General features: G+C 45.7%; 2 protein-coding genes across 2 annotated transcripts; one reads left to right on the forward strand and one right to left on the reverse strand.

Moving 5' to 3' along the window:
- Nucleotides 1–7,914, forward strand: LOC148339255 (uncharacterized). The gene is made up of 5 exons (XM_088293515.1): nucleotides 1–101; nucleotides 169–391; nucleotides 4,438–5,928; nucleotides 6,460–7,311; nucleotides 7,366–7,914. The coding sequence occupies exons 1-5, from the start codon at nucleotides 1–3 to the stop codon at nucleotides 7,912–7,914; spliced, it is 3,216 nt and encodes a 1,071-aa protein (XP_088149641.1).
- Nucleotides 7,915–8,213: 299 nt separating this feature from the next.
- rwdd4 (RWD domain containing 4) lies at nucleotides 8,214–10,648 on the reverse strand. The gene is made up of 8 exons (XM_088293167.1): nucleotides 10,429–10,648; nucleotides 10,185–10,265; nucleotides 9,413–9,522; nucleotides 9,180–9,330; nucleotides 8,995–9,103; nucleotides 8,853–8,903; nucleotides 8,724–8,755; nucleotides 8,214–8,625 (listed from the first exon to the last, which is right to left on the reverse strand). The coding sequence occupies exons 1-8, from the start codon at nucleotides 10,450–10,452 to the stop codon at nucleotides 8,593–8,595; spliced, it is 591 nt and encodes a 196-aa protein (XP_088149293.1). The 5' UTR covers nucleotides 10,453–10,648; the 3' UTR covers nucleotides 8,214–8,592.
- Between the last annotated feature and the right edge of the window lie 295 nt (nucleotides 10,649–10,943).

Genomic DNA, 10,943 nt, shown 5'->3' on the forward strand with positions numbered 1-10,943 from the left:
ATGAGTTTGAGGCTTGAGAGCGTGCGGACTGACGGATCGGAAGCTCTCGTCCTACTCGGGGCGATGTGCCTTGATGACAACGCTCGCCTTGACGACAAAGCGTGATGTCGGCGCTTCATGACAAAGACTGATGAGATCACGTCGTCCCAGCGCTCTTTGTTGGCCCAGCTCTGAGAGGTTAAAGACGGCGCTTGCGATCGTGGTCGCTAAGCTCCCGGAAAGCCGACAAGAAGACGAGCACACACCGAGCCGAGAGATGAGCAGCGAGGGTGCCACGCTGGGGCCGGGAAACGACCTCCTCACCCTGGAGAAGATCCAACACGGCATTAAGGACTTTTTTGCCCAACGGGGGATGTTTGGCGATGATGTGAAAGGTCGTCGGCCTGGCCAGGTAATGAATACGGCTGGCAACGTGTCACGACAGTGTCGCCACTACTCGGCCCCGGCAAAATGCAGATTTCTTTTTTTAACAATCCAGTCTGAACTGCGTCGCAAGCCTTCTGTGTGTTGCTACGTTGCGCTACAACGTGCACGGAGGTCGGTTGGTGGCGATGCGAGTTAATCAAACGCAAGAGGACGTGATGCACATTTCCATGAGACGTTGGAATCGGTGTTGTTTTCATCGATGACGAAAATATTTCCTTAACGCCCCTTTTTTTTTCATGACGATAACGCGCTAAACGAGGTTATTTGATGTCGAAAACGTGACATTTTCGTTGACGGGACGGAATGGTTAGCGTCAGACGTGTTCCTAATTTCTGACATTCCTTCCCCTTGTACATGTCATCTGTCTTTCAAAACTTTGCAATGAAGTGCAACCTATCTTTGGTTTGGCCACGCCCACCACCCATCCACACAAGGGCACAACAAAACACAAACACGTCTGCGCTCATTCGTCTCGGTTCGCGCGCACTCACACGCTTTACTTTGACGAACCACGGCGACTGACACTGGAGCCTCCTCCCACCGTCTTTGGGCAGTTGGGCGGAGCACATCCCGAACTGGTTGCCAGCCAATCGCAGGGCACACAAAGACAAACAAACATTCATGCTCACAATCACACCTGGGGACAATTTTTAGAGTTGCCCATCAGCATAGCAAGCATGTCTTGGGAATGCGGGAGAAGCCGGAGCACCCAAAGAAAAGCCACGCAGGCATGGAGACAACATGTCAACTCCTGACAGGAGTGCGAGCCGCCCCTCAATACATTTTGAGTTCAATTCCATCAAAGAATACATTGTATCATTGCAATGACAGATTTAATCCTGATAAAGGTATCGATTCTTTTCCAGAAGATTACGATCTACAATACAGTGAAACCCCGCTACTCCGCGGTTCACCTTTCGCGGGTTCAGTGCTTCGCGGGTCTAAAAAATATTCGGGGGCATTGTAGTTTCGCCGAGCGGCACAAGGGGGCGCTGAAGCGGTTAGACGGCCGGCGTGCGCCGAAGAGGAGAGTGGACGAAGAAGAGCAGGTTCCCCCGGACACAATTGGTGGCGACGTTTCGCGCGGTTCGGACCGTATCAGAGCTCCGGCCGGCGTGCGTGGCAGTTAAACCGTAGATGAGCACCTTCCCCGGGCACGGGCGGTGCCAAACGGCCCCTAAGTTTAACCGAATGGGAGCTGCCGAGGAGGAGGGCATGCTCGCGTCACAGTAAGCCGAAGAGGAGCACCTTCCCCGGGCACGGGCGGAGCGCGAGGCTGTCAGTTATGAATGAATAAATAAATAAATAAATAAATGAAGAATGCCACCTTTCATTTCACTGTCATGATCCGTGCCTGTCATGCCGCGTGTGTTTTTGTTTTTTCAGCTGTGTGGGCGTTCCTCCAGCGATAGTCTCGCGCCATGCCGTCAGCTGCTGCAAGACGCGCTGATTACACTGACTATATTGTGATTATAATAAATATTGTAACGTTGTATAATAAATCAGGCCAATTTGTCCATCAGCGAACGCTTTTATTATTAAGCCAAAAACGGCTGCTGTTGGCCGCAACCACGCCGATCAGAGAGAGAGAGCAACACAACGACAACAACATAACGTTCACTCCCCTGCTGCCTTCACAGCCTCCACAGAAAAGAGGAAAACACAGAACCCTTGAACCATTTACAAAGTCGCTACACTATCTTTGTATCACCACCTTTTTTCCCGTGTCTACGTTTGGAGAGTCCTGTTCAATCCTCCAGCTCTGCTGGAGGATCATAACATTCACAGGGCACACCGGACGGGGTACCAGCAGGTAAAAGTCGAAGTAATTAAATAAATACAAAAAGAAGTAATTGAATAAATACAAAAATAATGGCTGGGGAATAAAAACACAAGTTTTAATAATTGGTATTTTTTTTGTTATAACATGAATTTCACTCTCTCTCTCTCTACCCATATATATATATATGTATATATATATTTTTTTTTAAGCATTTTTGAAGGTGTGCCGCTACTTTGCACCTATATATATTTATATAGGTGCGAAGTATATATATACAGTGTTTTTTTTGTTGTTTTTTTTTAAGGTGCGACGCTACTTCGCGGATTTTCAGTTTTCGCGGGTGGTCTCGGTCCCCATTAACCGCGATAACCGGGGGTTCACTGTATATGAGGAGAGAATCGAAAAGTTGGGTTGGTCTTGCTCCGCGTCGTCACAATTCCACTAAATGCGCAGTTCCGAATGCCGGACTGCACAAATTCTAAATGAAAATGATGGTAGCCTGTTTACTAGTCCGATCAAACAACTAGTTAGTGAACAAATGGAGAAATTAGATTCAACTGCGAGATTTGCTAAATGCAACCCGACTGAAAACTCGAGATGACTTCATGGACGCAATGTCCAGCATGTCCCTTCGCCCGACGGCAGAGCAATCATCTCGCGGCGCAACCATAATGTACAACAATTTTCATTGAAGACGCGTCCGATCAAACTGCGAGTGGCCAGCTAATGTTCAACGTCGATGACGGTGACGAACTGAGCTGGCCAATGCAACGCAACTCCAGTCAAGTGGATGTGGACGAGGCTTATGATTGAAATATTGATCTCGCTTTACAACAGTCACTGCCCATATCTAAAGTACCCACATCAAAACAGGAAATGTCAAGGAATACGAGATAAGCAATTATAAAAACAAGTTAAGAGATATAATCGCAGCTAGCAAGCAACTATGATGAGAAAAGGCGAGATGAGAACAAAAATAAGATTGAAGGATCTGGAATATCCTGAACACTTATTCTAATAGGACTCATCCGTTAATAACATCAACAGATTTTTGGTTGACGTTGGCCCAAAATCGTTTCCGATCTTAGCGCCATTCACCACATCTGCAGTCATCACATTCTTGACCGCAACTTGCCAACGACAAACAGTTGGCAGAGTGCATAAACGCAAACCATCAGCTGACGGTTCACATCATGACGTTATGAATGAAAACGGTTACAAATCATTGACCTCCGTCTGTAATCAAATTGAATCATTGATCAATTATAATGGAATGTCCACATTAGAGAGACGCCAGATGAAAAATGTCCGGGCCAAATCGTGACGGAAGCAAAGCAATTCCTACATGTCGGTCCTAATATTAAAATATCCAAACCATCAATTTTCCTAATCTGTTATCTGAAATTCCAAAACAATTCCATTTTGACACGTGTCCTTCTATTATTCAATAGCAGCTTTGCAATGGTCGCATCCATCAAACCTCGGGACAACTTCTGTCCAAGATATCACAATAGCCACCTGAAGCTGCTTTTTGATGCAAACTGACTCCCACCCTCAAACCACATTGGCGCTGACCAGAGAGCTGGTCGGCCCTTTGAAAATAAAGACTGCAAAGTCAGTGGCGTTTCTGATTGAGAAAATGAAGAACCAAACTTTGTCATGATGCATGCCAATGCAGCGTTTGATGCGGCCCGAAATTCCTCTGCATCAAACTGGTGTGGGCCCCATCTCCTGCTGAGAACCTTTGAAGCATCCCTTAAGCAAAAGATCGATGAGGTTGGGGGGGCAGCAGACATCCAAACAGCATCTCTGGGAGGCTATTCAGACATTCTAAAAGAAATCGAAGCAGAAAATCTGAAAAAAATGGTTGCAAGAATTGCAAAATAAAAGGTCCCATGCCCATGTGTTGACCCGTTCCGATACTTTTGCTTTGTACAACAAGCAACTATTTTTAGTTCTGTACAACCTATAAATGTATAGAAAGCAGAGAGAATCATCAGTTGCCTAATAATTTGTAGCGCTGTGGATGATCTCTTGAGCGCTAAGGAATATTAGGACGGGTCTCAGTGAGGTCATTGTTTCCATGAGTTCAGAATGTTAGCTGCTCATTTACCCACATCTCTCACCCCCCCCCCCCCCCCCCCCCAAAAAAAAAAAAAAAAAAAAAAAAAAAAAAAAAAATCATACTCTTAGGCTTGCTAATCAGATTTTGCTTTTTTCTACTCTAGAGTATGACTTGTAGTTTGAAGGACAAAGACAAAGATGCCAAGATCAACACTATCATCAAAAGCATTGTTGAGAAAAGCACCCTCGATGTCGCCAACTTGAGGCAGCTGATCTCCCTCTGGGACAAGGAGGAGCGCGCCATGTCCGACTCCTTCATCGACGAGTCGTCATACGGCGTGGTCACCCAGCAGAAGATCAAGCAACACCTCAAGGACTTTTTCTCCGAGCGGCTCATAATCGCCGAAAAGGAAGAGGGGAGGCGTGCCGGTGCCACTTCGGCTCTCAAAATATTTGCGAGAGCGGGCAGCGTGAAGAAGATTCGAGACCCAGATGTTTTGGATATCGAGGAAGAAGACGATACCGGTATCTTTGAGGAGGACTTGAGCGCCTACTCAGATGAGCAACCTACTCACCAGGATGACTTTTCTCAAACATTTGATAGCTCACTTTCTCCCAATTCGTCAACCTCCGCCTCACCCACTTGCTTCATTGACAAGGCCAAAGAATTGATTGGCCAAGTTTTGAACCCTGTTGTCGCCACCATCGACTCAGCCGGCAAAACTATTGTTGAAAAAATGAAGTCTTTACAGCAAAATATGGGCACTCAGCGTTCGGACAAGGAGACAGAAGATGAATGCTCCGCCGTCTCAGAGATCGAATCAACGGCCAGCGTTTCGCCCACGTCAGACGAAACCTGGACACCAAATCTGGCCGCTTTTTTCTCATCAGCTGCTTCGCCAGACAGACATCCAGACATCGTGGATCAAGTGGAAACTGTGGAGACATGCCACTCTACTGGCTTGTCGGAAGAAGCTACCGGGTCACCCGTGAGGGATCTAGACACTGACAATCAGGCCACATGTGTTCCCGGCAAATTCGATAACGCTTGTGAAATGCCTCTCGATGACGATCCTTTCAGGATTTCAACAGAATCGCTCGAGAGCACAAGTACAGCAAGTAACCTCGATCATCACACGGCTGAAATCTTATCAGGGGATCGGCTAGATTCACTGGAGGGTAGAACCTCCGTAGTCCATGCTTCTGATGGCAACAGATCACCAGCTGCGTTGGAAGAAAAGAGGACTTCATCAGACGGAGAAGCCGATCCTGATCTTGACCTCACAGAAGATGGGATAGCAAAGAGGTCTTCATCTGAAGCGGTGAATTCTGATCTGGAGTTTCCGGAAGACAGAGTAGCAAAGAGGGTTTCATCAGAAGCGGTCGATGCCGATCTCGAGTTTCCAGAAGACGGTATAGCCAAGAGGGTTTCATCAGAAGTAGTAGATTCTGATCGCGAGTTGCTGGAAGACACGGTAGCAATGACGCATTCACCAAAAAAGGTAGAGGATGACCTAATTATGCCAGAAGACTACGAACAAAAGACGTCTTGGCCCGAAGCATTAGATGCTGATCAGAACTGGCCAGAGCACAGTGTTGTCAAGAGGCCTTCGTCAGAAGCAGTAGATAATGATCTTGAGTGGCCAGAAGACCAGGTAGCAAAGACACATTCACTAGAGGAAGTTGTCGATGGTGACATTCAGTGGGAAGAAGACAGGTTGACAAAAAGGCCTTCATCAGAAGCACTAGAAGCAGATCTTACGTTACCAGGAGACCGGGTGGCAACGAGACCATCCGAAGAAGCGCTAGATGCTGATCTTAAGTGGCCTGAAGAGAGGCTAGAAAATGTGTTTTCATTAGCAACAGAAGATACTGATCCTAAGTGGCAAGAAGACCTGCTAGCAAAGATGCCTTCATTTGAATTAGTAGATGCTGATCCAAAGTGGCAAGATGAGCCGGTAGCAAAGAAGCCTTCATTAGAATTAGAAGATACATATCTTGAAAGGCCAGAAGATAGGGTAGAACAAACGCCTTCGTTCGAACTGGTAACAGGTGCTGATCTGAATGGGCAAGATGTCAAAGTAGCACAAATCTCTTCATTTGAAGTAGACGGGGATTTTCCGGGACCAGAAGATAGAGCAGCAAGAAAGCATTTGATGGAATTTGTCGTAGATGCTGACCTTGAGTGGCCAGAAGACAAGGTCGTGAAGAGATCATCTGAAACAGTACGAGAGGATGATCTCAAGTCGCCTGGAGACAAGGAAGCACTGCTGCCTTCAGCAGCAGCAGCAGCAGCAGCAGACGTCGACCCTCAATTGCTTGAGGACCAGGAAGTCAGGAAGCCTCTATTGGAAAAAGTACAAGATGCTGCTCTTCGATTGTTTGATGTCAAGAGGCCCTCTGTTGAAGCAGTAGTAGACGCTGACGCTCAATTACCTGAAGAAGTGGAAGTAAGAAAGACTCTTTTGGAAGTAGTAGTTGATGCTGCTCGTGAGTTGTTTGATGTTAAGAGGCCGTCAGTAGAAAAACCAGAAGATGTCGATGCTAAAATGTCAGTAGGCAGAGTAACAGAGCTGTCTTCAAATGATACGCCAGTCGACATTGACACGAGGTTGTCAGACGACATGGCGTCCGAGACGCCTTCAGGCAAAGCAGATTTGGACCCTTGGCTAGGAGAGTTTAAACCTGAATGGTCAGAAGACAGGCTGTCTGAGAAGTCTTTATCGCCAGCAGAAGTAGGGGTTGTTCCTAAAGGGTCACAAGACAGGGTGTCAAGAAGGTCCTCATCCAAAGCGGCGGTTGATGTTCGTAAATTATCAGAAGACCGGATATCAAGGAGGTCTTCATCGAGAGCAGCAATTGATGCCATTTCTAAATTGTCAGAGGACAGGATATCCAGGAGGTCTTCATCGAGAGCATCAGTCGATATCTCGAAATTGTCAGAAGACCGGATATCAAGGAGGTCCTCGTCAAAAGAGGTGGGACAAGTTGAGCTCAAATTATCCAAGGACAGGGTATCCAGGAAGTCTTTATCAGAAGCAGTCATCGGGATTGATCTCAAGCTGTCAGAGCAAGAACTTTCCTCCGAAGAGATGACAGACCTTGAAAAGACAACACCAGTCGAACTTCAAAGCAGGACATCCCTTTGGAAAAGGTGGAAGATAAGGCGTCCGAGGAAGATACAGCCACTTCTGGAGGACTGCCCCAGTGCCATCATGGACTGCATTGGAGCAAAACCAGCTATTATTAGGCCCATTTTCAAAAAGGTCAAGTCAATGTGGAAGACTCACTACGGTCGGAGGAAGAGCAAGAGAGTCAAAGGGAAAGGCGACAGAAAAGGCGAGAGACCTTTACATGCAAATGTCTTGGACGAAGGCGCAAGGGAGACTTCTGTTGCCTCATCCATCATATCAGTCGAGCTGCCGCCAAGTGACGACGACGACGACGAGTGCACAAGGACCAAATCCATCCAGTCAATGGAGAATGCCCACGACATGCATAGTTTCTTTGAGAACATGTTTAAAAAGGAATTTTCCAAAAGGTTAGAAAAGTCCCTGAAAAGGGGGCTCTTGGACGTAGTCAATGATTACGTCCCTGAAAAAGGTTTAGCAAGCTCTGCAGATAAACTGTCAAAGCAGTAGGAGACCTCAAGAAAAGATCCTCTCAGTTTTAGTGGAGGATTTTAACGCCAACATGGATGATAACTGACAAGTCCGCTGACTATACTAGTGGAAAGATACATGTATTAATTCCAATAAAAATGGAATTTCATGTTGCCATAGTTGTCTTATCTTTGCTTATTCCATAGTTGCATTCATTATGTTGTCACAGCCCAAAGCACGGCATCATTTACGACAAATGGTCTCGTTCTTGCCCAACGGGTCGGAAGCGATGCCTCAAATATCTCATTGAGACCAATTTAAAGAAAACGCATTCAATATAAAGTCTCCTCGGGAACACGTCCCTCCAAATTGGGTTTTATTTGAATAGAATTAAAAAAAAAAAATAAAATAAAAATTCAGGTGAACCTGAAATGAGGAAATAAGTCAAATGTGACAGAATTCTCTGCCGGCGAGTCTCCTCATCTCAATACAAAATGTTCATTTGGAAGGTGAATGCTTCAAGGTACCAGGCAGTGAGTGTTGCTACCTTCATAGCGGAGGCTAAGTAACCTTTTTGAGACACGGAACACATTGGCACTGAAAGGTTTTGCCTCCTTTTGGTGGCCCCGAATTCCACTGGTCGAGGGTGGCGGCCACACTGAGCGCAAAGACGTCCCGCTCAAATCCTAAACGGCGGCGATGCGGCAGATCTGGCGCCTAATCGTCCTCTTTACCTCCCGTTTTACTTAGCTGCAACACAACAGTAGAACAAGAACCACAATGACGGAACCAAAGTGACGCGGCTCAGTGGAATGCATTCTGGTCTTTTTTTTTTTTTTGCCACTTACATGCTGGATGTTCGTTGGAATGGGGGAGGGGTCCAAGAGGGAGGAAAAAAAAAAATATATATATATCAACCGACCAAAAATTTATTGCAGAGATTCAAATCATTTGGATGACCACTAGAAGTGTACGTACTTTGATGACGTCAATCCAGTTCCAACCTCTTGGCAGTTCCCCTTTGTTATCTGAAAACAGGATCAATCAGCTCACATAATCAAAATTGAGTTTTTTTTTTTTTTTTGATGGTTGCTCTCGATCAGTCGTCTGCCGCCCCACCTGTCCGATTGATGATCCTCCTTTTCTGCGCTTTGGTGAGCTGCTCCTTCCGCTCCTTCTTTTTGGCTGCTGCGACGTTTGGTATCGCCACACCGGTGGACGACAAAGTCTGACAGCGATGGGAAGGAAACAGTCAGTGCCCAGGCATACACTTTCCGACTCTCAATAGCCAACTTGAAACCAACCACGGCAGTGACCACGGGTCTGTGGTTCTCCATCAGGGCTTCTTGGTTCTCCTTGGCCCATTCAAACAGGGTGTACATCATGGCGTCGCCCAGATTGGCCTCCACTTGTTCCTCCAGCTTGGACAGGATAAGATGCTTGGTTTCGGAAGTGCTGGTGTTGGCGATAAAATGTTCTGGATTGCTTTTTTTTTTGCCCTACAATTTTGACACGTGCAGCGTGTCAGACGACTTACATTCGGTTGTTAAAAAAGCCATCCAGGGAGATTTGAGGACCAGTCTCAGGGTACGTCTCCGGCCATGTGATGTCCAAGATGAATGCTTTTGAGTCGTCCAGGTCTCCTATCTGTCTACATAATGGTTATAATAAGGAACCGACCAATATGGAATTTTTAAGGCCGGGCCCAATGATGTTAGACTAAAATTCAGACAACTGATTAATAGATTGATTTTCAATTAAAAAAACGAAACAAAACAACACTTCATTGTTCCTTAAGATAATACAATTATTAATTACAGGCAGAACATTCGACTGTTATACAATACTTTGTGCTTAAGTGTTGGATTAACTTCGCAGAGAGAAATAGCCCCTCATCCCTCCCATTTTAAAAATGAAGTGGGGCAACTTTTTGGACGCTTATGCTATGATTTAATGTGTTTAAAAGAAAAACACATTTTGCCGCTTTTAAAAGGGTCAACCACACTTTTCCCATTGAAATATTGAACCTATCCGAGCGAAACATTTATGTATACTATTGTTTACATATATAAAGATTTGTATTAGTCTTAAAAAAAGACGTGAAGAGGACCTTCAAATTAAATAGCACACTAAACCGCAAGTGCCATTGCAATGGAGGGGGGAGACATTTTTCAGTCATTCCGCCTTAATGTTTTAACACACATTAGTCGCCTTTCTGTTGATGTTTCTTAAAACAGAAACAAGACGTCTAATTCACCCGCGCTCTTTAAATTCAACCGCAAGCCAAAACAATATCAAGCCGTACTCACCCTTAATTGAAAAGAAACGGGACTAAGCTCTTTAAAACATTCGTCACCCTCGTAGATTGAGCGAAGAGCCTCCAACTCCATCTAAAAAAACCCCAAAAAAATAAATAAACAAGCACAACATTACCTGACTTGACACAATTGAAAAAAACTAATCTGACTTGCAAATTTGAACAGGCTTGCGTTAGCTAGTTAGCATTTGGCGGCTAACAACAGCTAGCCACCTAGCAGTCCGTTCTTGCCTTACCTCTTGATCCTCATTCGCTGTCATGGCTTCGCTCTCCTTCGGCCGCGGCGTCCTCTTCCCGCGAAGCCAAACAATCACGAAAAGGAAGTCATGCTTGTCAATAAAAAAGAAAAAGCGAGTTTACGACAACTTGAGCGCTAATAGTTCCAGGACAGGACTAAGGTGACATTATCGCGCATGCGAATTGGAGCGATCATTTTCTTCCTCGGCTGTAGGCAAAAAGTGCCCAGATGCAATAACCGCCACCTAGTGGACAGTGGGACAATCACAGGTCAGTCCACGTTTTCCCCGGCAATCGACCCCAGCGTACTCGCGATTCGGCATCCGCGGAATTGCATGTTAGCGTATTTCCACCACGCCCCATCCACACGTTTTTGTCGGATGGAAATTTAGATTTCAATTCAATGAGATTTGCACTATTAACGGGCCAGCCGCGTCCACAGGAGTGGACTGTAATTATAAATTAATGAATGAATGCGAACGCAACCATTAAAGTATAGATGACTAAACTATCC

Source organism: Idiotropiscis lumnitzeri, chromosome 4 (genome assembly GCF_059441095.1).
Source record: "Idiotropiscis lumnitzeri isolate Australia: NSW breed Sydney's pygmy pipehorse chromosome 4, RoL_Ilum_1.0, whole genome shotgun sequence".
In the NCBI taxonomy this organism is placed as follows: Eukaryota; Metazoa; Chordata; class Actinopteri; order Syngnathiformes; family Syngnathidae; genus Idiotropiscis; species Idiotropiscis lumnitzeri.

Coding starts and splice junctions, on each gene's coding strand:
- rwdd4 (XM_088293167.1), bottom strand. CDS start 10,452: ATGACAGCGAATGAGGATCAAGAG. Junction 8,756..8,852: donor CTGGATTGACGTCATCAAAG/TACGTACACTTC, acceptor CCTCCCTCTTGG/ACCCCTCCCCCATTCCAACG. Junction 8,626..8,723: donor TTCCAACGAACATCCAGCAT/GTAAGTGGCAAA, acceptor GTTGTGTTGCAG/CTAAGTAAAACGGGAGGTAA.
- LOC148339255 (XM_088293515.1), top strand. CDS start 1: ATGAGTTTGAGGCTTGAGAGCGTGCGGACTGACGGATCGGAAGCTCTC. Junction 102..168: donor GCTCGCCTTGACGACAAAGC/GTGATGTCGGCG, acceptor TTGTTGGCCCAG/CTCTGAGAGGTTAAAGACGG. Junction 5,929..6,459: donor TTGAGTGGCCAGAAGACCAG/GTAGCAAAGACA, acceptor GCTGACCTTGAG/TGGCCAGAAGACAAGGTCGT.